The sequence below is a fragment of the Pistacia vera genome, unplaced genomic scaffold (assembly GCF_008641045.1).
Source record: "Pistacia vera cultivar Batoury unplaced genomic scaffold, PisVer_v2 Contig487, whole genome shotgun sequence".
Taxonomy (NCBI): Eukaryota; Viridiplantae; Streptophyta; class Magnoliopsida; order Sapindales; family Anacardiaceae; genus Pistacia; species Pistacia vera.
Window position 1 is genome coordinate 286,224 of NW_022196320.1, and position 26,769 is coordinate 312,992.

General features: G+C 34.4%; 5 protein-coding genes across 6 annotated transcripts; 3 read left to right on the forward strand and 2 right to left on the reverse strand.

Moving 5' to 3' along the window:
• Positions 1 to 2,626: 2,626 nt before the first annotated feature.
• LOC116147032 (protein PLASTID TRANSCRIPTIONALLY ACTIVE 7) lies at positions 2,627 to 4,118 on the forward strand (the record flags this gene model as incomplete). The annotated part of the gene is made up of 2 exons (XM_031432461.1): positions 2,627 to 2,689; positions 3,625 to 4,118. Coding segments are annotated over 2 exons (399 nt in total), but the record flags the coding sequence as incomplete, so codon positions are not given.
• A 554-nt stretch (positions 4,119 to 4,672) lies between these two features.
• LOC116104878 (5'-3' exonuclease) lies at positions 4,673 to 9,494 on the forward strand. Its single transcript, XM_031391314.1, has 6 exons — positions 4,673 to 5,055; positions 5,742 to 5,912; positions 6,920 to 7,154; positions 7,942 to 8,164; positions 8,334 to 8,490; positions 9,075 to 9,494. The coding sequence occupies exons 1-5, from the start codon at positions 4,756 to 4,758 to the stop codon at positions 8,476 to 8,478; spliced, it is 1,074 nt and encodes a 357-aa protein (XP_031247174.1). The 5' UTR covers positions 4,673 to 4,755; the 3' UTR covers positions 8,479 to 8,490; positions 9,075 to 9,494.
• Positions 9,495 to 11,308: 1,814 nt separating this feature from the next.
• Positions 11,309 to 16,510, forward strand: LOC116104855 (tetratricopeptide repeat domain-containing protein PYG7, chloroplastic). Of its 2 annotated transcripts, XM_031391284.1 has the most exons (7): positions 11,309 to 11,435; positions 12,111 to 12,197; positions 13,595 to 13,646; positions 14,425 to 14,717; positions 14,911 to 15,057; positions 15,620 to 15,911; positions 16,245 to 16,510. In XM_031391284.1, exons 1-6 carry the CDS (start codon positions 11,361 to 11,363, stop codon positions 15,899 to 15,901), a joined length of 936 nt encoding a protein of 311 aa, XP_031247144.1. In that variant the 5' UTR covers positions 11,309 to 11,360; the 3' UTR covers positions 15,902 to 15,911; positions 16,245 to 16,510. The 2 variants fall into 2 exon arrangements, with proteins under 2 accessions (XP_031247144.1, XP_031247143.1); XM_031391283.1 differs by lacking the exon at positions 16,245 to 16,510 and having other exon boundaries at positions 15,620 to 16,007.
• On the reverse strand, positions 16,120 to 18,991 carry LOC116104854 (beta-amyrin 28-monooxygenase-like). The gene is made up of 4 exons (XM_031391282.1): positions 17,888 to 18,991; positions 17,176 to 17,363; positions 16,578 to 16,820; positions 16,120 to 16,221 (listed from the first exon to the last, which is right to left on the reverse strand). Exons 1-4 carry the CDS (start codon positions 18,858 to 18,860, stop codon positions 16,165 to 16,167), a joined length of 1,461 nt encoding a protein of 486 aa, XP_031247142.1. The 5' UTR covers positions 18,861 to 18,991; the 3' UTR covers positions 16,120 to 16,164.
• Positions 18,992 to 22,886: 3,895 nt separating this feature from the next.
• LOC116147033 (beta-amyrin 28-monooxygenase-like) lies at positions 22,887 to 25,589 on the reverse strand. Its single transcript, XM_031432462.1, has 2 exons — positions 24,694 to 25,589; positions 22,887 to 23,053 (listed from the first exon to the last, which is right to left on the reverse strand). Exons 1-2 carry the CDS (start codon positions 25,409 to 25,411, stop codon positions 22,887 to 22,889), a joined length of 885 nt encoding a protein of 294 aa, XP_031288322.1. The 5' UTR covers positions 25,412 to 25,589.
• Between the last annotated feature and the right edge of the window lie 1,180 nt (positions 25,590 to 26,769).

Genomic DNA, 26,769 nt, shown 5'->3' on the forward strand with positions numbered 1-26,769 from the left:
TCACTTTCTTGTAATTTTTTTTTTAGTTTTACCAACATTGATATTTGATGTATTAAATATGCAAAGATTTTGTTTTTAGGGTTCAGGGTTTATTTTATTTATTTTTAATGAGAATAGTTATACTAAAATGTTGGTTATTTATTTATGATATTGTTTTTAATTAATAAATGTATAGTTAGATTGAGAATTCAACTACTTATTATTTATGGCTTTACCACCCAAAGATTGAGATAAATGTAGTTAGGAATTTGGGTAATCTAGTCACTCTAGAAAATAAAAAAATGGCGGTTTTAGAAATTATATGTTAATTTGGAATGTTTTAATAGAAAAAATATATGAGAAATTACACCAATTAACCAATATCCATGGTGTGCTCTTAATAAAATTGCTTGTGTACTNAACAGTTATACTAAAATGTTGGTTATTTATTTATGATATTGTTTTTAATTAATAAATGTATAGTTAGATTGAGAATTCAACTACTTATTATGGCTTTACCACCCAAAGATTGAGATAAATGTAGTTAGGAATTTGGGTAATCTAGTCACTCTAGAAAATAAAAAAATGGCGGTTTTAGAAATTATATGTTAATTTGGAATGTTTTAATAGAAAAAATATATGAGAAATTACACCAATTAACCAATATCCATGGTGTGCTCTTAATAAAATTGCTTGTGTACTATTAGTAAATTAACTTTACCCTGATTGTTGTTATTAGACGATTGAAGTTCCTATTACCCTAATCATCTGTTATGTCTAAGAAAGTAGGGCTGACGCCGAGCCTTATCAGCATGGGTGGTTGGAGCTTAAGAAGGTTATACAACCACTCAGATGTAACCACGTTGCGTGATAACGTGAGCAACATGCTCCTGCCAGTGTAGTGGGTATGTGCCAGGTTGGTGAAAGGCTAGAAAATGTCCACGTGTCCAATCACTGTACAAGTCGAGGAAATCACTCGGGCAGATGAGTAATGAGACGCAGAGAAGGATTTGCACAGCATCTGCCCCACTCACAGATTTAGTAATCATTACCTTAATTCAGCCCACTATAAATAGAGGGCTCCTCTCCTGCTTGTGGGATTAGCTAATTTGTCTCTGAAATAGAATACACATACTCTCTCTCTCCCTATTGTATTTCTTAAGCTATAAATCAGCTCGTTAAATGCGACCTGACTTCACTCATTAATACAATATCAATGGATGTAAGATTCGCTTGTTTGAGCATCCGAACCACTTTAAACATTGTTTTTTAACCCTCACTCAATCAAACACCCCCATAATCACGTGTGACATCTAAGTCCGTTCAGCATTTCTCACGTGCGAATAGTTGGTGTCAAAATCATGCATCAACATCATCTTTTCTATTAGCCTGTTAAACAAGAAAACCTTAAGGAGAGTGTGTGTAATTAACTCATTTTCATAAATAAATTTTTTCTCATTTTGTACACCCACAACGCCTTAAAAGATTTTTAAATTTGTTTTTCAATATTCTTAATTGTTTTCCAACAAAGGGTTAGTCTGTTTCAATAATAGAAGTCTATAATACCACGATGGTATTGCTAATGTGGTACTACAAACTAATACATGCATGACATGTAGTTATTATATTGAGTAAACAACTTTTTCCCACCTAAATAATGACTTAATGATACTTTCTTACTTGGATGAGAAAAATTCGTTAACTCTATTATATTTGATAAATACATATCACAATCAAAATAAAGATATATGAAAGAAAAAAAATTCAGATATGTTACAAATTCACTGGTTGGTGGTATGAATGATGTAGTATATCACTGTTGTATTATGAATTTATTTATAACATTACGTAACATAATTACCACCAAGAACTTGATTTATTTATAGATTATAAACTTTGATATTGATAAATCCACTTATCTAGAATTTCATTTAAGAGAATTAAACCTTCTCAAAATTATATTTTTTAAGAGCCAAAATGATTTGTACTAATTAACATAGATGAATAATATGATTTGTATTAATTAATATAGATAAATAATATGTATTTGTGCTAATTAATTCATGTTATTTAGCCTTTTTTTTCCCTGTACAAACTCATAAAAAAATGTATTATCTAATATTACTCAGATAGAAATAGGGAAAGGACAAAAGACCCCTTGAAGTAAAATAAAACAAAAGGGTATCATCGTTTTTTCACGATAAATGTTGGGTCTGCAAGTGGATTTGTGAAACGTGTAATTGTTCCAAAAATTAGGGATTAATAAGTAATTTTTCTTAATAGATAAACATTTTATCTTTGGATTACCTTTTCGTTCTAACTCTCTCTGAGTCTCACTAAATCACCCTATGGCCATCTCCGCTTCATCTTTCATTTCTCTCTCAACTTCGCCTGTAACTACTCATTTCTTAATCCCTTCTTCTCTCTATCTTTTCCCCATTTTTGTGTATTATTTGATGAAGTTAAATTAACTTTTTTTTTTTCTCTTTTCTATAAATGTTTTTTGGTGCAGAGGATAGAGTTGAGATCAGGAAGTTCAAGCGGTTTGAATTTTCAGGTTTCTATTTCGATTTTTAATTTATTTTTCATATTACTTAAAATATTTTTATCATTCTTATAAGATTTATAAGATTTTATTACTTTTTTTTCCAGGTATGTCGAAGCTGCAAACAACGGTCGAGGTCGGCAAGTTGGGCGACGGAGAAAATTGGTAAGAATGGAAGCGATTTTCTTTTCTTTTATATATTTTTCTTATTTTCTTTCATTTTTTTTTAAATGCTGAAAACATCCTTTATTTTTTTTGAGATTAATGCTTTTTTTTTTAAATAAATAATTTTGTTCTTTCAAAAAAAAAAAAAAAAATTCATGTACAATATTTTTGTTTCTGGATTTGAAAAAAAAAAAAAACGATTGTGTAATATTTTTTTTAAATTCTAGAATAATAAAACAAAGATAGAATGAAGAAATTTCATGTGCCTATTGTTGTAGTGAAGGTCAGAGGTAAACTAGATTCACATGCTGAGGTTTCCAGTGTAAATGGGTTGCTGTAATAGATTGTAGAAAATGTTAAGTGCTGGTTGTCTTGAATTGTTGGGATGAGTCATATTTCAGATTATCATCAAGAACTTTGGATTTGATATCCTTGCTGAATCTTACCGAATGCAGAAAATTTAACTCGACCGGTTAGAAGCGGTTTCCGTGTGGTTTTCCTCCATTTATGTTTATGGATTTTGAGAAAGGATAATGAAATTGAACGACTATAGGACTGTCTAACCTGTGTATAATAATCGATAATTTTATTCGAATTCTCAATGTAAATGTCATGAAATCTAGGCATGTTCTGTTGAAATTTGAATTCTGATTATGCATTTGGGAATGAAATAACAACTGCTTGCTATATTTTTGTCATGCTTAGCGATAATTGGCATCTGATGAATATACAGGATAAATTTAGCTTCAAATTCTTGGTGGAAGCCTTATGTAATATGTATGTTCAAAAAAACTTGAGTTCGGTCAACCTAACAAATTGTGCTAATGCCTGTTCTCATTGTGATATGCAACTGTCATGCTTTATTTGATCATGATCCGGTTAAATTTCCTCTCACATCATTAGAAATGATTACAGACGATTTTTCTTTGTTCTAGTCGAAGAAGGATGACATGTTGAGGTACAAGATGGAGCGAATTCCTTTCTTGGAGGAGCAAGTGAGAAAGATAAAGGAAGGGGGAAAGCTTTTGACCATGGACATCGAGAGGTTGTTGCTATCGGAGGATAATCGATTTGATTTTGTGAACGAGGTGGCAGCTGAAGCTAAGGAATATGTTGAGAGCAACCGAGATGAGTATGGAGGTAAGAAGAAAGCTATCCTTCATGTCTTGAGCAATCGAGTGAATGACTTAGGGTTCTACCGACCAGATGCATATGAAGAAACTGACCCTTTCAAGCCCGGACCTACTTATTTAAAAGAAGAGTTCACATAAGCATTCAAAGATATACAAAACTAGATGCTTGATACATGCTGAAATTTGTAATTCTTATTGTCTTGAAAATCATTGGCTTATCGTATTGGAAGGTGGTTGTATTGTTCTGAGTTAGTGAAAGTTGAGTCAATGTATAGAATGGAAGGCAATTCTATCCACTTGTGGCTGTTGTTGCTTTTGCTCTACTTGTTGAATCTGTAGCTAGTGAAATTTTCATTTGAAACTTGAACACCATTTGATGATGGGTCGTCTCCATCTCGGGGTAACGGATTCACAGTTGCGAACTATCAGGATCGTCACATTTCAGGAGGAGATTTGCCAATGCCATAATTGAATTGCCTATCCAGTGAAAAATGATCACGAAGTCTTAATGGTAACTTACCCTTACCTAGAACTTAAAACTTATTCAAATTTAACAGATTTTATTATGAATCTACAATATAATTTCCTAGGTATTAAATCTGATACAAATTAATTGAAATAAAATAAATTTTTTGTGCAATTTTTATCGTAATTTCATGACTTTACTCAGCATGGTCATGAAAAAATATAAAAAAAAAAAAACGAAAAAATATATTGTAATCCTTGTAATTATGTAGTAAATAAAGTTAATATTTAAAAAAAATATAGATATTTCTTTTTTCAAAAAAAAAAAAAAAGTGCGGGTAACGATACTACTCGCCTACTCGGCTGGTAACATAACAGTTACCTGTTGTCCCTTATCTAATATGGCCGAAGCCTCATAAAATGGAAACACTGACCAAATTACTTGTAGTATGAGACCACTCTTCTTTTATGGTGCAAGCGAATATGATGCATGTTGCCGTCCACGTTCCCAGTCTCGCTTCAGTTTCAAGTATCAAACCCAGAAGCAGGACGCAGAAGATAAAACCGGGGGTTGTCTGTGCGGCTTTTGATCAAACAGTTGGTGGGCAGTTGCTAATTGATAAAGAGAAGAGTAAAAGCAGGAGAAGGGTGTTCTTCTTGGACGTTAATCCACTCTGTTATGAAGGCAGCACGCCCAGTTTGCAATCCTTTGGCCACTGGGTTTCCCTTTTCTTTAGCGAAGTTAGCCACACTGACCCTGTCATCGCTGTAAGCTCTTTTCTTTCGTTTTTTATGTGTTCTTTTTGAGAATTTGAAGCTACTGCTGATTAACTTAAATATCAATGTTCGTTCTTTAGTTGATAGGTTATATTTTTGGTTAAATGAGAGAGTTAAAGGTCTTGAGTTCAAATTTAAGGTGCACGTGGGGGGCTGTTATGCTTAAAAAATCAATGTTTGGTCTTTACTTGATATCTTAAATTTATAGGTCAAATGACTGAGTTGAAAGTCTTTTGAGTTGAACTTCGAGTTGCATGTTGGGCATGTTAAACTTAAATAATAGTGTCAAGTATTAATTTGATGACTTAAGATTTGGGGTCGAGTGGTTAGTGAATATGTTTTGTGGTCTTTTAGAGTAATTTTTTAGTATAAGAACACCTGGATATGGCTAGTTCCACTTTTTGTTTTGTTTTACCTGTATAGTAAAATTTTCAGGTTTGTATATAATATTGCATGTTAGACCTTGTTAGTTTTCCTGTTGTTAGATAATTATCTTGTAGTGAATCAAATTAGGGAGTTTTTTCTACAAGTTCTAGCGAAAGAGCAGGGCTTTGTATGATATATAGTTGCAGTACTTTTATGCTGTTCATAGTTGTCTTAGACAGTGGTTGAGAGTGCATTATCTTTCTTATGGTCATTAAATGATGGTGGATGAGAAATTTTTATTTCATTTACAGGTTCTTGATGGGGAAGGGGGTTGTGAGCATCGTCGACGATTATTGCCTTCGTATAAAGCTCATAGGAGAAAATTCATTGGACTGTTAAATGGTTCTCAAAGATTCTCGAGGGGCCATGTTGGGAGGTCACGTCAATTCATCATGGATGTTCTCGGAAAATGCCATGTGCCAGTGAGTGAAGTGTCTTGGTTCTTAAATCTTAATTGGTTAATTTTCTTCAATTCTATAAAGTATATACTTTTAGGTCCTTGGTGAATCTAAATTTGTCTGTCTATAAGTGTTAATCAAATGTGTTATGATATGGTGAATTTTGAAAGACACACTCGAAAGTTTAACTTAAATTGTTATGAGCATTTTTTTATATTTTCATTTTCATCTCAGGATTGTTTTATATAGACAGGCCACAGTTTCAAGTCATCACCTATTGCTGCACAAGTTTGATGGAATATGTGACAGCAATAGGTGATGGATTACAGGAGCATTAGCACTTGTGATAACTATCATGGTCATCGGCTCTTGATACTATGTCTTTCCATGCCAATTTTGTATACACTTCTGAGTTCTGCCTCATTTGTATTAATTTCTTCCTTTCTAGTGAGATATAAAGAACGAATTTTTCAAAGTAGATAAACATGTTTTTTTACCTTAAGAGACTGGTAAGGATCTAGTAGTGTGGCAGTGACAGAAAATTAGTTTGGTGTTCCTGTTAATTATTAATATTATTTTACTCAGAAATCCCTAGAACTTTCTTACACGTTCTAAAAGTTCTACACTGACTACTTCTAGGCCCTATAGCCTTGCTAATCAGGAAACTTGTTGGATGTGATTATTTATAGTAGGTGAGCTGAAGGGAGTGAACCCTCGGCCTTTTGGTCTAACCAAAGGCCAAAACCACTCAACTAACCCCCTGATGTTCTTGTCGATGATTGTTGAAATTATAGCTTCTAGGTGTCAGTGGCATTGACAACATGAAGTATTCAAAAAAAAAATAGAAGTAAAAAAGAATCAGTTTTTGTTAGATTACAGAAGATTAGTTGTCAATGCTAAATTGTTTTTGGGTCATCGCTATTAGAAAGAAAAATATTGTTGATGGACCCGTACATGTAAATATGAAATTGTTGTTTGGATCCTTCCTTTATGATCCGAGTTTCTTTATTGACAAAGCAAGGGAATTGCAGGTTGTTAAAATTGAGGGTCATGAAGCAGATGATGTGGTGGCTACACTTGTGGACCAAGTTTTGCAAAGAGATTACCGGGTGGTTATTGCCTCTCCTGACAAAGATTTTAAGCAATTGATATCTGAAGATGTGCAGTTGGTTATGCCTCTGAAGGACTTAGAACGATGGTCCTTTTACACCCTAAAACACTACATTGCTCAATATAATTGTGATCCGCACTCTGATTTGAGTCTTAGTAAGTATTGACCTCATTGGTTTGATATTCATATTTTGATAGTTAATATTGTGATTCAATACAAGTTACCCATATGTGCATTCTAATGATAAATGGTGTTCAGTACTGTGGTTGATTCCAATCATCAACAGTTGTGGCTTGTACAGCTAGAGCCAACCTAGGCTATCACTGATGGAAGCCAACCCAGGCTATCACTGATGGAAGCCAACCCAACTAAATTATAATTACCATCATTTGTTGAGTGGGAGAATCATTTGTTCAGAAAGTAAATAAGTGAAATGTTGCCTTCTGGTGGTGATCAATTCTCGTTAGTATCATTGTATGGCATTTTTTGCGCAAGTTGTTATCTTGTGATTAGATGAAGTTCTAAGTTTCAGTTATCATTGCTGCTTTTTGTGTTGATCCATATGTAGATGAGTTGCAGAATTTGGTCAAAGTCTTAAACAACCTGGAGTAAGCGTCAAAAAGGATATTGAAATTAGTTGATATAATTTCTTGAAGTTTAAAAAAAAAAAAAAAAAAAAAATTTCCGTAGTTTTAGGATTCTCTCAAGGTGTTTGAAAAGAAAGTATGAAGGGGGAGAGGAATGATTAAGAAGAATATATATAACCATATTCTCTTTTCCTAATTGTATTTCTATTTATAATCTGAACTTCTTGAATACTACAACTGTTGGCTGAAAGTCTATACCTCCTTTCAAGACAGTCCATTCCATTGCTCTCCTCACTGTGACAACTGGCTCTATCCATATCGTATGAAAACCTAATGAGAGATATAAATTATGTAGGGTGCATTATGGGTGATGAGGTTGATGGTGTTCCTGGAATCCAACATTTGGTTCCTGGATTTGGCCGTAAAACTGCCTTGAAGCTTTTGAAAAAGCATGGTTCGCTGGAAAATTTACTGAATGCAGCAGCGGTAAGAACCGTGGGTAGACCGTATGCGCAAGAGGCCCTCACAAAGTATGCTGATTACTTGCGAAGAAATTATGAAGTTCTTGCCTTAAGGAGGTAAATTGTTTCCTTCTTTTACTGCTCCCTCATCTTCCAGTCTCAATGAAATGTTTCCTAACAGGGCCTTTACCCTGGAAATTTGTAAATTTAATCTCTCTGACCATCTCGTCCTCTATACTCATATATTTTTTACTTTGATGGACTTGGATTGTGCCATTAATTACAGGGACATTGATGTTCATCTTGAAGAGGAATGGTTGGTTGAAAGAAATACGAGCAATGATTCAATAATTTTATCTGACTTCTTTGGATCGTTGCAAGAAACCCAGAAGGTCACTCGTCAAAATAGATATCATTTTTCTAATGGTTAAAGCTCCACCAAGGTAAGTTTGAACTTCTTCGATGGTCAGGAAATGATATGATACTAAGTTTCGTATTGCATCACCTCATTCTAGTACACTCTTTGGAGTTCATTTGCTTATGCTTTTAAGAATCATCTTACAATAAACCTTTCCTGTAGGGCTCAGATATGCTGTAAATTTCACTGAGATAAAATTTTCAGTATTTATCGTAACAGTTTTATAGCGTTGGGTTTTTGTTCAGTTTGATAGAATTAGTGAAAAAACAATTGTGTTCTAAGAATATAAAAAACGGGATTACTGCAAATTTAGTGTTCACTTGAATCCTGCATTGACTTGCATCAATAGAGGCTGCAGATAATATGACAATGAGCAGCTGTATACCTGCTTAAAAATGAACCACTCATTATATGTGGCATCAGAAATTAAAAACATTAGGCAAGCTATTTCCAGCAACACCAAATTACAATAATGGAGCATGTTACCTGCTAGAAATCCATGGACCATATAAACCGTAAACAGTTAACCTTTGCCGTTGAGTGATAAGATGTAACTTTGATGACATAAGTATTAAAGGCCGTTTTATTCTGATTTTGTTGAGTTTGCAGACTCTTTGCGCCTTAAATTGATACATGGCACATACAGAGGATCATTTGGGTTTAGACACACGAATTTTCCCGAAAGCGGAGACTATTGAAGCATGTAGCAACAGTGGGACTTGTATGTGCAAGACAACGATCCTTGGAGAGTTTCTTGAAGAATATATCATAGTTTGACGATGCAGCTCACGGTTCCATAGTTCTCATAACTCATATCTTTCAAAAGGGATTTCACCAACAATCAGAGAAAAAAAGAACAAAGCAGGCATACTTAAAGGTCACACAGACTTGCCTATTAACTTGTATCAATTGTTTGTAGGCATTTTTATACAGTTGCTGTAATCTTGTATCTTATATTGACAAAAATCTGAAAATAAAAATAAAAATGATATTAACATTAATATTAGAGTATTTGTAGAGTGAGATAAAATTAAACAAATGTGATTATGCTGATATTTAGTAAGTAATTCCCCAAAACTTTTACTTTTGACATTTTTTTTTTTTAATTTTTAAATTTGAAAAGCACTGGGAAGCAAGTTCGAAGATTCCCTGAACTTTTACAGTCCCAAAACAGATACGAAGTTAAAAGACCAAAAGAGTCTTGGTTCAAATTTTAGCAAGGCTAAGGGGTGACCATCAATTACCATAAAAACAAAAAAAAAAGGATACGGAGAAAATAAATCCATTTCTTTAAGGTACTTTGGAAACAGATCTATTACAGACGGGATGAAGCTTGTAGCTTAGAAGATTAGAGCATATGGTTACGAACCATGGTTTTGAGTTTAAATCCCTTTACGCCCACAATCGGCCAAAAAATAAATCCTACAAAAATATTTTAAAGAGCATATAATACACTACGAAATATAGTAGTAAGAAGATAGGGAATGAATAATCCTCCCAAAACTAAAAGGAATTATTTGATTCAATATTTTAGAATCCTTGTGAGGGAAAAAAAAAGAGAGTATCCAACCTAAGAAAACACTTTGTGCCCTAATTCGATGAGCTAATGAAGCAAATGTGACACCAGCAGAATTAAATTAATTCCTATTTAATTAATTACATGCCATATTATTTATTTAAAGAGTGATATTATAATAATAAGATTAATTACTAAAAACAAAATATTGTTATTATTATCATTATGATTAGTTTTAAAAAGATGAAGAATCTACCTGTTTCAAGGTCGTTAATCTTTTGGGTATTTTTAAAAGGTCGAACGATTTACGCATACCCAAGGTTTGCTGAAACAATAAATTGGTACTCAAAATGTTTTGAAACGACAAATAGGTACTTTCCATCATGTTCTATTAGTGATTTTCGTTTGATAATAGTGAAAATACTAAAATGCATTTGAAAGTTTAATATTTTAGTTTTTTATAAATTTAAAAATTTCTAAAAAAACCCCCTAGGTTTGCTAATTTGACTAAATACCCTAATATATAAAATTTTTATAAAATAACAAAAATACCCCCGTCACCCGCAGTGCCAGATTCCGGCCACTACCACTGAAATCTGGCCAGAAAATTGTGTGGCTGATCTGGCATTTTCCGGCAAGATCAGTGGCTGATCTGGCCGGGAAAAGGCCAGATTTGGTCGTCGAGACCAGAATCTTGCCAGAAAATTGTGTTACGATGCAGACCCTTCGGATCTGTGTCGTAACACGTCGATCTGACATTTTTCGGCTAGATGTAGCCGTCGAGGCCGAAAAAGGCCAGACATAGATCTGACCTTTTTCGGCCAGATCGATGCGTTACGACACAGATCCGACAGGTCTGTGTCGTAACGTAATTTTCCGGCCAGATTCCAGCGATGGTAGCCGGAATCTGGCACTGCGGGTAGCGGGGGTGTTTTTGTTATTTTATAAAATTTTTATATATTGGGGTATTTAGTCAAATTAGCAAACCTAGAGGGTTTTTTATAAATTTTTAAATTTATAAAAAACTAAAATATTAAACTTTCAAGGGCATTTTAGTCTTTTCACTATTATCAAACGAAAATTACTAACAGAACATGATGGAACGTACCTATTTATTGTTTCAAAACCTTTTGGGTATCAACTTATCGTTTCGATAAATTTTGGGTATGTGTAAATCGTTCTCCCTTTTTAAAATGAAATGTTACCTTAAAGCATTAAAAAAATTAAAAAATTAAAATAAAAACAAGGCACTTTTGGCGTTTACGAGACCAAACACGGCCTTAGTTTACCATATTTTATCAACTTTATCTTGAAGCAGTAACGAACCCTGTGAGAGTGAGAGTTGATGCTTTGAAGCAGTTCGCAGAGCAAAAATAAAAATGCTTTTACAAACAACGAATTCATCTCCACTTTCTCATTCTCTCAACTCGAGGCGCAAGAATCTCTCTCTTCAAGTAATTATCGTACTCAATTTCTCTTTCGTGTTTTAATCATTTCTTTAGATCGTTTGCGGCTTTGCTACTTGAATTTGATTTTGTTTATGGAGTTGCCTGTCAAAAACATATAAGAGATAACGAAGAGGAAGAAGATGATTAATCTGGCAACAGAGTTGGCTAGAAGAGTTTATTTATTTATTTTTTCTAATTTTGAAGCTAAATTTGGTTACAAGTTGAAGGTTATTCGATTGGATGATGATTAGCTGATCTTTATTTAATAGTATTCAACTTCTTTAAGGTATTATTGATTATTTATCATCTAGGAATCGGAAATTAGCTATTTGCATTCGTTGTTTGAGTAAAACATTTCCTAAAAATACTTAAAAAAAATGATGTTGTAGTAAATGATTCGACAAACTCATGTGACACAAGTGACACAAAATGAATAAAAATCAACTCAATGATGGCCAAGAGATGGAGATGATGATGTGGCGATTATAGAATAATGCTAAATTAGCTTGATTTTTGAATGTTTAGCATTACTCTTTTATATTCCTTGTTTTAGGCTTTTTGATATATGAAATATGTTCACGGTGTAAAAAGCCTGGTATTTTCCAATGTAAAAAGTTTTTCTCTAATTAAGAATTTAGTATGGTTTCATTGGTCTTAATGGTTCTCTTTTCTACCACCCAGGATATCTTTCACCCCTGTAGTGCAACAATTTTGATGAGCTCCAGAGCCGGCCGTGGGATAAACGTTACTAGAGTTTGCAACTTACAGGTGTGCGTTATGAAGTTGTCTATGCTTCAGTGCTGCTAGTTCTTGTAGAAGTAGCTCTTATTTCATTTTATTTTATTTTTATTTTGCTGAAAAGTTTGCATGTGTGGGTTGATATATTTTAATGTAATTTTTCTGGTTGAAATCTAAAATCTCATAATGGGTTTTCTCAATTCATTGATGGTAAACCGCGAGAAGGATGCCTAGGGTATTGATTGGTTATTCTCTACCTTAGTTGGAACACCCATATCTTGTGCCTTGTGCATACCAATGGGAATCATTGACACGATACCTCTATTTCTTCTCAAACAATTTGAGGCCTATTACTGCTACAATTATATCATAACATCCTATGCCAACTTGCAAGTATGGAATGTGATTGGTAGCAATGCAACTTGAGAGAGAGATTAAGTGATCTATAGGTTGATATATCATATTATCATCAACTTTGCAGTGAAGTGACAATATTAGTTTGTAGCAACTGTGTTGAATTTGTATTTCATGGGCATTGTAGAAGGTAACTAAAGTATACCATCAAAAGATAAAATATAATGTGCTTTACCCTTTAATAGAGTTATATTCCTCATTATCATTTGATTTGCAATGAAGTGGTAATGTCAGCATGGTGTAGCAGTGCTGAAATTGTATTTAATAGGTAGTCGAAAAATAATGCTAATTATATACAATAAGAAATAGAACACAATGGGGTTCACTTGTTAAAGGAGTTATATCTGTGTGAGAAGATGATCAATCATTGTAGTCAATAGGAGAAGATTACCATGCAACATAAAAACCAAAAAATCAGTCACAAGAATTCACATAGACTTATTTATTTGTATGAAAGTAAGCACACCTGGAGAACGAAGACGCTTGGTATCCTTATTTACTAGTAAGAGCCCTAAAATATACTACAGTTTATAGGGATTTATGGACTTCTTTTACTCATCCTAATTAGAGTAAGATTATGAAATCAGAAAAAATCGGAGTTTTCTTATTATTTGGATGGAATTAGTTGCCACTCATTTGTGTGTCTCTACTGGGATTATGGTGAAATAGATCCAACCAAATAAATTTCATCTATCTTATGGAAAAAATAATCCAATCAAGGTCATGATCAATTGAGATGAGTAAATTATTTTTCAAGACTCTTGAATCAGTAAAGAAAAATTAGAAGTATAGCAGTGAAAAAAGTAAAGCATGGGACCATGCTATTCTATAAAGCTTGATAAGATTTTTCATATTTTGAGTTTATTTTGCGCTTCCTACTGTCATATATCTCAGTAATCTGAAGAAATAATTCTCTCTGCTTATATGAAATTTCTGCTGGTGGAAACTTGGTTAATGTTTTTGCCAATATGTTTTCAGTTACTAATTTAAAATTCCATTGTTGATGAAGGCAGATACATCGAAGGGAATTGGCTAAGGATTCTTATAGCCTGGAAAAGTTTGAGAGTAATTTCCTGTTTCTACCCTTGTTATTTTTATTCGCTATCTCATTTTAGTGGCTGACTGTCAGCTTTGTGTAGTTTAGGTTGGATTTAGCTAGGGTAACACAAACTGTCATAAATAGTCAGTCATTTCAGCATAATACAAGCCTGATTGGGTGTTGCTCTTGGCATGTACATTCTCTTCTGCTTAAACAGTTCTAAAAAACTCCTAGTTGATGTTTATTCTATATTTTAGAAACAGGTTCGAAAAAATAGAAGGGAAGGAAGCTCTGCCATCTCATTTTCAGATCGGTTAGAAGTTTAGCTGTCTTTCAAACGATTTACTGATCTGCTCTGATCTTTCTTAGTTTTAAGAATCAAAGATTGTATTTTCAGTCAGTATTCGGTATTGCTTTCAATATTAGGGGTCAATAATCATCCTTACATATGTATGATTTATTTATTTTATTTAATGAGTTTGCTGATTGTGAAGTCAACTTACTTAGTAGTTTAAACTTTGAAATGGTTAAACCTCATAACTCTTCATGTTAATCAGATCATTGTTCTAGATTTGACTGAATAGTGTTGGCTCTGCCCAATCAAGGCCTCTGCATTTCCTTCCGTTGATTATATTGTCCAATTATAGGGGTCTACTTTTGCAATGAAGTTATTATGATAGAATAATATTGTCTTTTTATAGAGTTACCAGCATGTAAAATACATCAGACACATTTTCAGCCCTAAGCTGTACATTTTATGAATTATATAAGGTATCATCTTTTAATATCAGCCTTCGATTGCAGATTCCTTGAGGAAGCTTTTGACCATTGAGGAGAATTTAGTTGTGAAAAGGCTAATAACTCAGGCATCTGCACTATCATTTGGATCCAGCTCGTGGTTGATTTCTGCACAAGTGGCAAACGCGGGTGAAAATGTCAGAACGGATGCGATTTATGAAGTTGGGGAATTATTTGAATTGGGAATTCAGCTATCTTATCTACTTTTACTATTAGGTTTGCTTGGACTTGGTACCTTCTTTGTGATTCGTCAAGTCCTTGTACGTAGAGAACTTGACCTTTCTGCTAAAGAATTACAGGTGAGACTGTTTTATTTCAGTATAGTTTTTGAATGAATTTGCAATATCTGATGTTGAATTTCTACGCATCCTTCATAGTGTTTTGCTGGCTACAAGATAGTATTATTAGAAGAATGAAGACACTCTGTAGACAGTGGCCCTTTGCTATTGTTACTCACATGATTCTTATTTTTCATGTTGCCATTTGATTTAGGAACAAGTGAGAAGTGGTGATGCCAGTGCAACTGAGCTTTTTGAACTTGGTGCAGTGATGTTGAGAAGGAAATTTTACCCGGCTGCTACTAAGTACTTACTTCAGGCAATCGAAAAATGGGATGGAGATGATCAAGATCTCGCCCAGGTATGATTATAGGCATTGTGCATTTCCTTGTGTTAATTTCGTTGTCGCATATCTCTGTTCTGTCTTAAGGTTGCTTACAATTTATCTGCAGTAGTCTAACTGAAAAGATATTACAATTAAAGCCATAGCATTTGTTTATTGCCTTTCATCTGTCTTGCCTTGATCTGCAGTATTCTCTTGGGTATCTTTTGTCCTACCGTCCTTAAGCTTGGATTATTAATCATCGTGATGGTAAATGCTGTAATTGAGTTGTATGATAACAATCATAAACTACAATAAATTGGGTTCAGTGGAACTAAGAAGTTATGCATTATGTTATTGCAAGACCATTACCAATATTGGTACTTGAATCAGGCTGATTATAGATCGTTGTTTTAAGAGTTCTGATTATTGGTTAGTTATCTTCTATATTTCTTGTAATTTATATTTCTGCTTCTGACATTGACTGGTAGGAGCTAAGAGTTGTCACTGGCCTTGAGTTTTAACTTCTAGTCTTCTACCCAATTTATATATTTAGAAAACCCAAGAGAAGTAAATGATGTGTCAGAAACTATTTGGACAGGTTTACAATGCTCTTGGTGTCAGTTATGTACGCGATGGAAAGCTTGAGAAAGGAATCACTCAGTTTGAAACTGCTGTGAAGCTCCAACCTGGCTATGTGACAGCCTGGAACAACCTTGGTGACGCCTATGAAAAGAAGAAAGACTTGAAGTTAGCTCTCAAGGCTTTTGAAGAAGTGCTGCTTTTCGATCCTAACAATAAGGTGGCACGGCCTCGACGTGACGCATTAAAGGATCGTGTGAAACTTTACAAAGGAGTCCCTGTCAAATCAAAAGAAAGATGATTTTGTCGCGGTAAGACTGACCCTGTAGTTCCTTTCATATTCTCAACCTTATTTATCTTCTGAAAAATTTTGATTCCTTACACAGTATGTTCTAATTTATGAAGCGATGAAACCAAATCAATATTTAAGATAGATGGTTCTAACGGTCATTTTTCAAAACTTTGGAAGTAGAACAAATAGTTCTAGGGTCGATTAAGATTGATTGGAAAGGGAAACGTTAAAATAAGACATACAAAAATCTGAGAAAAACTTAATCTAATTACTCAAGATTGACGAGGATAAAGTCGAATCGGGAGTCTTTTGGCCGGCACTAAAATTGGGTCCCTTATCATTTGCTCATCAGGAAACACCTTCTCCCACCTAAATCTTTTGACCAAATGATGCATGAAGACAAGTATTTGCAATCTAGCGTACTCTCTTCCAGGACAAACATGAGTACCTCCTCCAAATGGAACATATGAATAAGGAATTATTTTATTCCCTTCAAATCTTGATGGGTCAAACTTATCTGGCTCTGGGAAATATTCTGAGTTTTTATGCGTGGCATGTACCGCTCGATGCAACTGTCAAACATGAAGGAAAAATGGCCGATTAGTTTCGAAAATGCAATACCTAGGAGAGTTTTTATTATCTAGACACTACTGCAAATAAGGCTTGCCCCGATTCANAAAATTGGGTCCCTTATCATTTGCTCATCAGGAAACACCTTCTCCCACCTAAATCTTTTGACCAAATGATGCATGAAGACAAGTATTTGCAATCTAGCGTACTCTCTTCCAGGACAAACATGAGTACCTCCTCCAAATGGAACATATGAATAAGGAATTATTTTATTCCCTTCAAATCTTGATGGGTCAAACTTATCTGGCTCTGGGAAATATTCTGAGTTTTTATGCGTGGCATGTACCGCTCGATGCAACTGTCAAACATGAAGGAAAAATGGCTGATTAGTTTCGAAAATGCAATACCTAGGAGAGTTTTTATTATCTAGACACTACTGCAAATAAGGCTTGCCCCGATTCAGAATCGGTGTTGGAAACAAAGTTCTTGTGTTCCCTGGTGCAAAAGAAGGCGCCGGTATTTCACCACGCTATGGTTGTTGGGGACATTATGCCCTGATGCCACAATCCCAAGACCCCACTCGCGTCAAGGCAGGCCTTTGCCGCTTTCCAAGGCTTGCTTGGGGTCGGGGCACAGAGCCGGCCACAGTCCCATGTTTGTGGGCGGCCCATGCAGGTGGACTAATTAGTTGAGAGTGTTGTAGCTTGGATTACCTTCCATCCCTTTGGAATTAGATATCCATCAAAGTTGAAGTCAGTAATGGCCTCTCTGAAAGGTGATGCAATTGTTGGCTGCAATCTTAAGGCTTCACTTGCAACATTCCATGAGTAGATCATCTTTTTTACGTCCTCCAAACTCAATGACTCTTCTGTTCCTTTTGAATTTGCTACCTCCATTTGCTCTGTTGCAAGCATACGTATAACGAAGAAATAATTCAGGAAAAAAAAAAAAAAAATTTATGCACAATAATTTATCCATATTTTCACACATTATATTTCGTGCATAATCAATATTTCCTTTATCTTTTCAGATTTCAGAGCTCTTGTTATCTACTAGTTATAAATTTTTAAGTGGGACATTCATATTTATTTATTTTTTTAAGATTTACACTCCTATTAGTGTCAGTAAAACACTATATGGTAAAATTTTACCTTTATCAATACGAAGAAAATTGACTGAAATTTTTTTTTTTTTAGTGTAGAAGAGTGATAATAAGCTATTTATCAACATTAATAAACGAGATCTACATCTTAAAAAAATGCAGACGTGACATATTGTTTGATTGAAAAGCCAACGGTGGAAACAATGTTTTTTGTATTGTTTCATAATTTATACTCAAATATTTTTGAGGACATCTATTTCTAAACCCAAATTTTAAAGTTGGGAAGAACACTGAATTAAATTCAATAAATATAGTCAGCATACCTCTGTAGACTTCTTCATAAAATTCAGGTAGTTCTGCAAGATACTTGAGAATAGAAGCTAAAGTGGTGCTTGAATTGTCATATGCAGCAACTATATTCCCCAATATCAATACAGCAACTTCTGATTCAATTACCTCTTCATTATCCTTCAATTTCTGAACTATAAGCAATGTCAAGAAATCTTTTGATGAATCTTCAGATCCACTAACATTCTCCATAATCTCCATCTTCCTCCTCCTTATCATTACCTCGAACTTCTTCCGGATCTCCTTCGACGCCCTCACCGCCTGGTTAAATTTCGTCCCTGGGAAGTTTACAGGCAAAGAAATCATCCCAGACATTATGCAGCTGAACAGCTTCTCGAGCTCTTCGATGGTTCCCGAATCCTGAACGTTTAACATTAATCTACAGGATAATGTGAAGGTGAAGTTCTTTAACAGAGGATGAGCTACAACTTCTTGTTTGCCATCCCAGAATTTTTGCAGGTGCTCTTTTGCTATAGCTTCGATGATTCCTAAGTTTTTTCTTAGTGCTTCAGGCTGGCTGAAGAATGTGGCAACCGTTTTCCGGATGCTCGTGATCTCCTCCGGTGATTCGCTCAGTTTGTTATCAGACTGACCGAAAATTTTGTCGAAGGTTTTCGGGTACCAGGGTTTGACAAGCTTGTTGTCGTTGGAGAAGAGGAATTTGTTTCCCTCAGGTGTGCACATGAAGACCATGGTTTGGCCAACATATGAGGTCTTGAAAATCTTGGATTGATATTTTTTTTGCCTCTCTGATATGAACTTTTCGATGCAATTCTTCCTGGCCATTGAAATGTACTCGAAAGTTTCGCCGATGATTGGCCAGCCTGTGCTTCCTGGTGGGAGTTTGAGTTTTTCATTAGTGGGTTTGGTTTTGAACGCAATGGAGAAGAAGAAGAGGATAAAAGAAATGAAGAGTATGAGTGAGAGGAGAAGGGAGAAGAGTTCCATGATTTTAGTTGTGTTTTGTGGATAATATAGAGATGGGTTGATGCAATCGTTGAAGCAAGGCTTGAGTTTGGGATCCTTATAGGCCAAATTGAGAGAGAGTCTAGCGGAAAGTTGCCATTAATTAGCGATAGGTTAATCATGAATTTATTATTGAGTGATAATGCTACAATGTTGGAAGTAACAATTACGTTACGTTCAACATTTGTGAACTATCTAACTGGTTACCTTTTGTTTGAGTTGAACATTTCTCAATTATCTAAAAGATTTTTTTTTTTTGATAATCGGGGTATCTAGGTTATCTTGCGTGTACTTCATTTAATCTCTTGGGTTTATTAAACACCCTATAAACCCAAAAGATCAGGTAAGACACCATGTTATTGTGATAGGTGACCCAAAGAACTCAAAGAAGTGAGCAGTAGCGAATCCAAAAATTTTTGTTAGGGTAGGCCAAAATAAAAACTAATTACATATTAATATTTTTGTTAGGATGGACCAAAATCCAGAAATTATATATATTAGTATTTTTTAAAATAAAATTGAGGGTGAACTGGATCCGCCCCTGGAAGTGAGCAACCCTCGTTGATTGGCAAACCAATCCCTTGGGGTTAATTATCTAAAAGGTTAGTCTACTCATATAAATCTAAGACTAAAACTATGCCTATATGATGTGATTATATAGGACAATTGGACTCAAGTTTGTTGAACTTGAATAATAGATAATAATACTAGTAAGGAGTAACGTTACCTCTATCCTTATATGGAATATCATGAATTACTTATATGAACAGACGGTCGACGATTATTAGAGTAATTTAATGATCTTGTTTGACAAGTAATATTACCCAATAGCATAACATGTTGTAACTATATTTGTCATATATACACTAAAATTGGTCTTCGTTTCCAAGAAGAAAATTCTTCTTTCAACATTGATTGACGTAATTCTAGTCCATAGTGTGTATGTAATTGTTGTTGTGACTATTTCTATTGGGGCGGCTGGATCAATCACCACGTACAATGACTTAAAGAGTATCTCCATCTTGGACTTCCATTATAGCCACAACACTGTATGATCAAATAAAGTGAGATGCCGTTATTATTGGTAAAATAATTAAAATCTAGCTCTAATTACACTCAAAATTACACCCCCATTATCTCTTCTTACTTATTATGTTATTGTTATTTCAAGTCATTGTTACATTAATTTTTTTTCTTTTAAAAAAAAAATTGAACCCATTTCAACCAATTGTTTAGACAAAATTTCTCATAATTATGACTAATCCAAGTCAAGAATTTCCTTCCAAGTCTTGATATGAAATTTTGTTATGTCTGGCATCATTCCAAATGCCGCCCTTGACGCTGCTCAGCCTGCACTGCAGTAGCCGGTTTATAATTAAAAATTATTTTCATAATTATTAACTTAATAAAGTTTCAAATTAACCATCAAGTTTTTTAGGAATGGTTAGTCGTTCGGTCAGGCGATTCTACCCATGGCCGACTCTCAATTTTTTTTTTTAAAATATTAATATGTCAATTCTAGATTTTGACTCCTAACAAAAAATATAAGAAAAAATATAATATACAATTAGTTTTTATTTGTCCCATCCTAACATAAATTTATGGATCCGTTATTGGTTGGAGTCTCTTCCTTCTAAAGGACAATTGGGTTAGCCTTATTTATAGATTTCACTTGTCATATTGACCCTCTTCTTCTCGTTAATTGTTTTTTGTTTTGCTAAACAAAAAACCAAACTTCTAACTCAATTATTTGACAGTAAAAAGCCACCATAGTGGAGGAAATCACGTTAATTCTGCCACTGAGTTTGAAAAACCCAGATTCTTTTTGAACATAAGTTGCACTTTCAATCTTTTAAAGTTTAAGTCTTCTATTTGATCTGTTTGGATTAGAGAAAACTAAACCGAAGTAATCTTTACATAGTCAAAAAGATATTTATCAATGGAATTAATTAATTCCTGTATATAAACCTCACATTCTCCATGGTGAGAAAAAATTTCGAAAAAGAAAAGGGAGATTTTCATAAATACCTGTAAGGTTTAGCTAAATCTAATAGTTAAATTTGTGACACTTTTACAAGAAATCATCAAGAACTACCTCAACCTCCGCCGTCTAAGTCCGTTAAATTAAATTTGAATTTATAAAATTATTATTTTACGCTCACCTTATTTTTTATAAAATATGTCAGATTAATAACTAAAGTATTACAATAAACCATACAAAATTAGAAAAAAGCAAGACAATTACTATAGAAATTAATTTTATAAGAATGAATAAAAAAAAATTAATAAGGGTCATTTGCTTCTTGTCGCCTCTTCTTGGGTCCGTCCATAACTATACTTTATCCCTTAAATCACTTGCGAGTAACTCTAGAAAAAATCATCTAACACTTAAAGAGGACGACATAAAATTGATCACAAGGCGTAAAGTAGGACAATTTAGTCTTTACAAAAGATGCTTGAAGATGTTAAGAAAGCAATCTACTCATGGATGAATAATTGAGCTTAAGATAATTGCAGTACATTTTACTGTCCCAAATATTAATTAAATTTTGATCTCTCGTAGCTTTGGGACCCAGTATCACGAGTTGAGAGTTTACCCCAACTATCTATTAGATGGAGAGACTCTCCAATACGCTTTCAATGTGATTGGTTACATTCTCCCCCACCCAATCATGTGAAGCTCTCGTTACAGGTGGGACCCCTTTGCCTTCTCGCCCACCTCACTCTCGTGTGACCCATAATCACATGTGAGCGCCCTTGCATGGGTGCTTGGTGGGACATCGAAACGGATTGAGTATGTTCTAATACCATTTGTCATAGTTGGAGTTTCACACTTAGATAGAGGGACTCCCCCGTTTATAAGCTCAGGACATTCTCAATACCTGTTGATGTGGGATTGGTTACACTAGGTATGCACGAGTTCGGTTTGCTTTTACGTTTCATGCAAATGTTTATAACCCAAAACACGTTTACTTAATTAAAGTGACACATCACTTTATAAATAGAATTAAGATTCATTCGCGAATGATACAAGATATGACATAAATAGTAAAAAGAAAAATTACGATTTTGATACGACAAAGTTTAACGAATTTTCGAATTTAATTGCATACGACACTAGTAAACCATTTACTACATTGATCATCCAACGAAGTCTGTATTTAAGGTTTCATGAGAAACGGACTAATTACGTGTACAAATTTATAGATAGCTTAAACATAGAAAAAACAAACTAAGTAGATAAATGACGCTAATAGCTCGCAGTTCATGGCGATAAGATGAATTGGGAGTCTTTGGCCGGCCTTAATTGGATCCCTTATCATTTCCTCATCCGGATCACCTTCTCCCCCCTAAATCTTTTAACCAATAATGAATGAACACAGTATTTGTAATCAGCATACTCTCTTCCAGGACAATATGAGCTCCTCCTCCAAATGGAACATATGAATAAGGAACTATCTTGTTTTCATGGAATCTTGATGGGTCAAATTTATCTGGCTCTGGAAAATACTTTGCTTTTTATTGTGCCGTGTACTGCCCGATGTACTGTGAAGCACGACGAAAAATTAAGATGGTCACAGACATAATTTAGTAATTCAAAACGTTTATTGTTGGTAGTTATTTTGAAGAATATACATAGTCAACAACCTATTTTTCTAATTCAAAAACATTTGTTGTTGGTAGTTTGTGAAGGAGAAATCAATGTATGTTGCATTTGACCAATGAGAAGTGTATTCATAATAAACTTTTTGTGTTAATTAGTGTTTACATGATATTTTCATTTTGACATTAGTAATTGATTTTGTATTTTAACTCTTGGATTATATATATATTATATAAAGTTGAACTTCTACTTCTATTTAAGCTTTCAAGTGGAATGGCAACTTATATTAACATCTTTATGTCGAAAATTTCAAGTTTGGAGTTTGCAAAAATACATGAGAATATGTTTATCATTTAAGATTAGTTGAGTATATTTATGCTATTCATTACTTTCCATCCCTGGAATTAAAATCCGTCAAAGCTAAGTCGGTAATGGCCTCTCTGAAAGGTCCAGCTTGTTGGTTGCAACCTTAACACTTCACTTACAACATTCCATGAGTAGCTCATCTTTTTTATATCCTCCAAATTCAAAGCTTCTTCTTGTCCTCTACAATTTGCTATCTTCATTTGCTCTTTTTGATTCAATCGATAATTGGTTTGAGTATCATCCCAAAAAGAGAGAGAATATTGTTAGTTTCAGAAGTCAATGATGAAACACAACTCTGTTTTTTTATTTTTATTAATTCATGTTTGTATGAAGTAATATAATTCTACTCGGAGATAAACATTAGTAAATTTGTTCAGTTAATTAAGGCAAAATTCTAACTTTTCAATAGAAAACAAGATTTCATAGATTTAGTTTTTTCCTTGTTCCATTTAGAATCCTTTTAAAAAGTTAAAAAACAAGAATGATAAAGAATAGGGTAATACACATGTACAAAGAACTAACAAAGATTTCTTGCAAAAGGTGTCGGAGATTAATAGAAGACTGAATATGATGAGTTTGACTTTCTATATTCACTCTTCCATTCATCTCCTGCCAGCTCACTTGTACAAATAGTTTTTGTAAATTTCTTTGTACGTTTGCATTATTGTAAAGAATAATCTCAACACATACATAAAAAGTATATAATATTAGACATACAAACTCTATATATATACAAACTGATCCAACACAAATATACAAATAAATGTATATGAAAAACTAACTCACTAAATAAATAAGAATAATGCTATAGTACTAACTCACTAAATAAATAAGAATAATGTTATAGTAAAGAGTTATGCCCAATTTTATAAAATAGTTTAGGGTGCGTCTGTTTTATTATTCCCTATCATATTCCCAAAATACATGTTTGTTTAATTATTTGGGAAATACTATTCTATTTTTTAATTCATTTTAGACCCCTTAAGTTTATTAATTTAATTAAACACCCCTAAAAAAGTTTAAAAATTAACAAAAATACCCTCACCCACCCATAGTTACCAGATTCCGGCAACCACCGTCGGCGATTGCCAGAATCTGTCACAACGGCATAGAAACGACCGGAATTGGCCAGTAATTTGCCGATCTGACCTTGTTTGGTTAGATTCACAGTGGATCTGGCGAAAAGGTTAGATATGGCTGTCAACGATAGCCAAATCTGGCCTTTTGAGGCAGTCGACGGTTAGATCCACCATGGATCTGGCCGGAAATGGCCATATCGATGCACGACAGCCTAGATCCGACCGGTCTACAACGTAACGTCATTTTCAGCCAGATTCCGATGGTGGTGGTCGGAATCCGGCACTGTGGGTGGGTGAGGGTGTTTTTATCATTTTGCAAAAAAATTATATATTGGGGTGTTTAGTTAAATTAAAAAACATAAGGGGTTTTTTGTTAATTTTTAAATTTTACCTCGTAATACTCACCCTATTCAACTGCTCAATATTATTCCCAAAATCATATCCAAAATAACAAAACAAACGCACCATTATATATTTTAACAATTTTACATCACATCAGTTTATATAAAATAATTTATATACTTTAATAATTTATCTGAAAATAGCGAGAGAGAAAATGTGTAGGGTCACACTATAGTATCAGCAGGCTATTTGGTCACGTGTTAACAAACAATAGTGTCCTCTTCCATGCAAATTCACAAATTATGCCGACTCAAATTTAACTTTTGTGTCTTCTTTCTTGGAGTCTTGTATTTTGCATATGAAACTCCACTATCAATTTGCTGAACGCATTGAAAGAAAATTAAACTTAATTGAATTGAAATACCTCTGCGGACTTCTTCATAAACTTGAGGCAGCTCAGCAAGATATTTGACAGTGGAAGCTATGGTGGTGCTTGTACTGTCATAAGCAGCAACAATGTACACTAAAATCATGTTGGCGATTTCAGATTCGATCACCTCTTCATTCTCCTTGATTTTCTCCAGAATCAACAAGGACAACAAATCTTTAGATGAATCTAAAGACTTATCAATATTCTCCAGGATTTCAATCTTCCTCTTCCTAACTATCTCCTCAATCTTCTTTCGAATCCCTCTCGACGCTTTGATTGCTCGGTTAAATTTTGTCCCAGGAATGTTTATAGGCAATGCAAACATCCCACTCATTATGCAATTAAACAATTTCTCAAGCTCTTCAACCGTCGCCGAATCCTGAACGTTTAACATCAATCGAAACGATATCGTCAGAGTATACTTCTTCGCTAGAGAATGGGCAACAACTTCTTTGCAATCAATCCAATGCGTCTGTAAATGCTTTCTTGCAATGGAATCAATTATTCCGACATTTTTTTGCATTGCATCGAGCTGGTTGAATAATGTAGACACATTTTTGCGCATGCTGGCGAGCTCGTGCTTCTTGCTTTCGCTTAATTTATCCAAAACCTCAAAGATTTTGCCGATGTTTCTTGGCCACCAGGGCTTCAAAAGCTTGTTCTCATTCGCGAACATGAATTTATTTGCCTCTGGGCTGCACATGAACACCATTTTTTCGCCGGCATATGAGGTCTTGAAAAGGTTGGAGGAGTATTTCTTTTGCCTCTCAGATATGAATTTTTCAACGCAATTCTTTTTGGCAAGTGAAATATATTCAAGAGTTTCACCAATGAATGGCCAGCCTGTGCTCCCCGGAGGGAGCTCAAGTTTTTGCCTTGTGCGTTTGATTTTTGACTCATAAAAGAGAGAGTAAAGGGTGAAAAGTATGGAGAAAATTGATAAAACTAAGAAAAGGAATACAAGTTCCATAACTTGGTTTCTTTTTGATGAATTGATTAAATTGTTGAAGACAAAGGGTTGCGTTGGACGATATTTATAGGAGAATTTGAGAGAAAATTTAGGAGCAATTTATTATAGTTTTGTCGAAGATCTATAAACTATTAGGTGAGGGTCAACATATATTAGGCTAATATGCTCTCTCACATCAAACTTGGATTTTTTTTTTTTTCATTTTCTTTATCCAGTTTGTATTTGGAGATTCGAACTTGAGATTTTTTACTCTAATGCTATGTTAAGTTGTTATCTAACCTAAAAGCTTAAGCTAGTAATAAGTGAGGGCCCAACATATGTTAGACCAATAAACCAATGTTTTAATAACTAACCTGAGGTGAAACTTAGTAAAGTGGTCAGGTCTTGAGTTGATCGGTTGAACAGGTCTAATCGATAGGTCAAACTAGTGACGTTAACATGTCCATAGGTTTGAAATCCAACAAACACACTCCTTGTGATATAGCCAAATACAAATTGGCGGTCGACTAGTTGGCGACAACGATATACCAAATGCAAATCACACTTATCCTTTGAGCCATTCTCTAGGAAATTTGCCCAAGATCTAGTCGAAATCAAACCATTATCCACAAAAAAACCACCACCGTGTGCGACTACCAACCCAGGTCAAATAGGCATGTTTTCGACATTGACAACTGCCCCAATCACTACGAAAACATTTCCCTCAACCTCTTGACCAAAACCCATCTCAACAACCCCCCCTTCCCCCCTTGTTCACCTCGTCAATTGTCGGCAATAGCCCGTTGTTGTGGTCACACGACTTTTGCCTTTTTTGGTCGTTTCACTCATCAGAAATCTCCTCCTTCACCAACTTTTGACTCATCGGCATTTCCTCTCTAAAACCCCCAACAGCCTTGCTATCGTTTGCTCACCGATTACCGCCCTCCTTTCTAGGGTTTGCTTCTTCATGAATTTGGAGTTTTAAATAGTGGACAAGGGTGACTTGGCCCGGTAAAGGTCCTAGTTTCCGTTCCGATTGGTTAAACTAGTTGGGTCGGGTTGGGCCGGGTTTTAAAACATTGCTATAAACTTAAAATGAAGGAAGTTTAGTACTAGTCCTT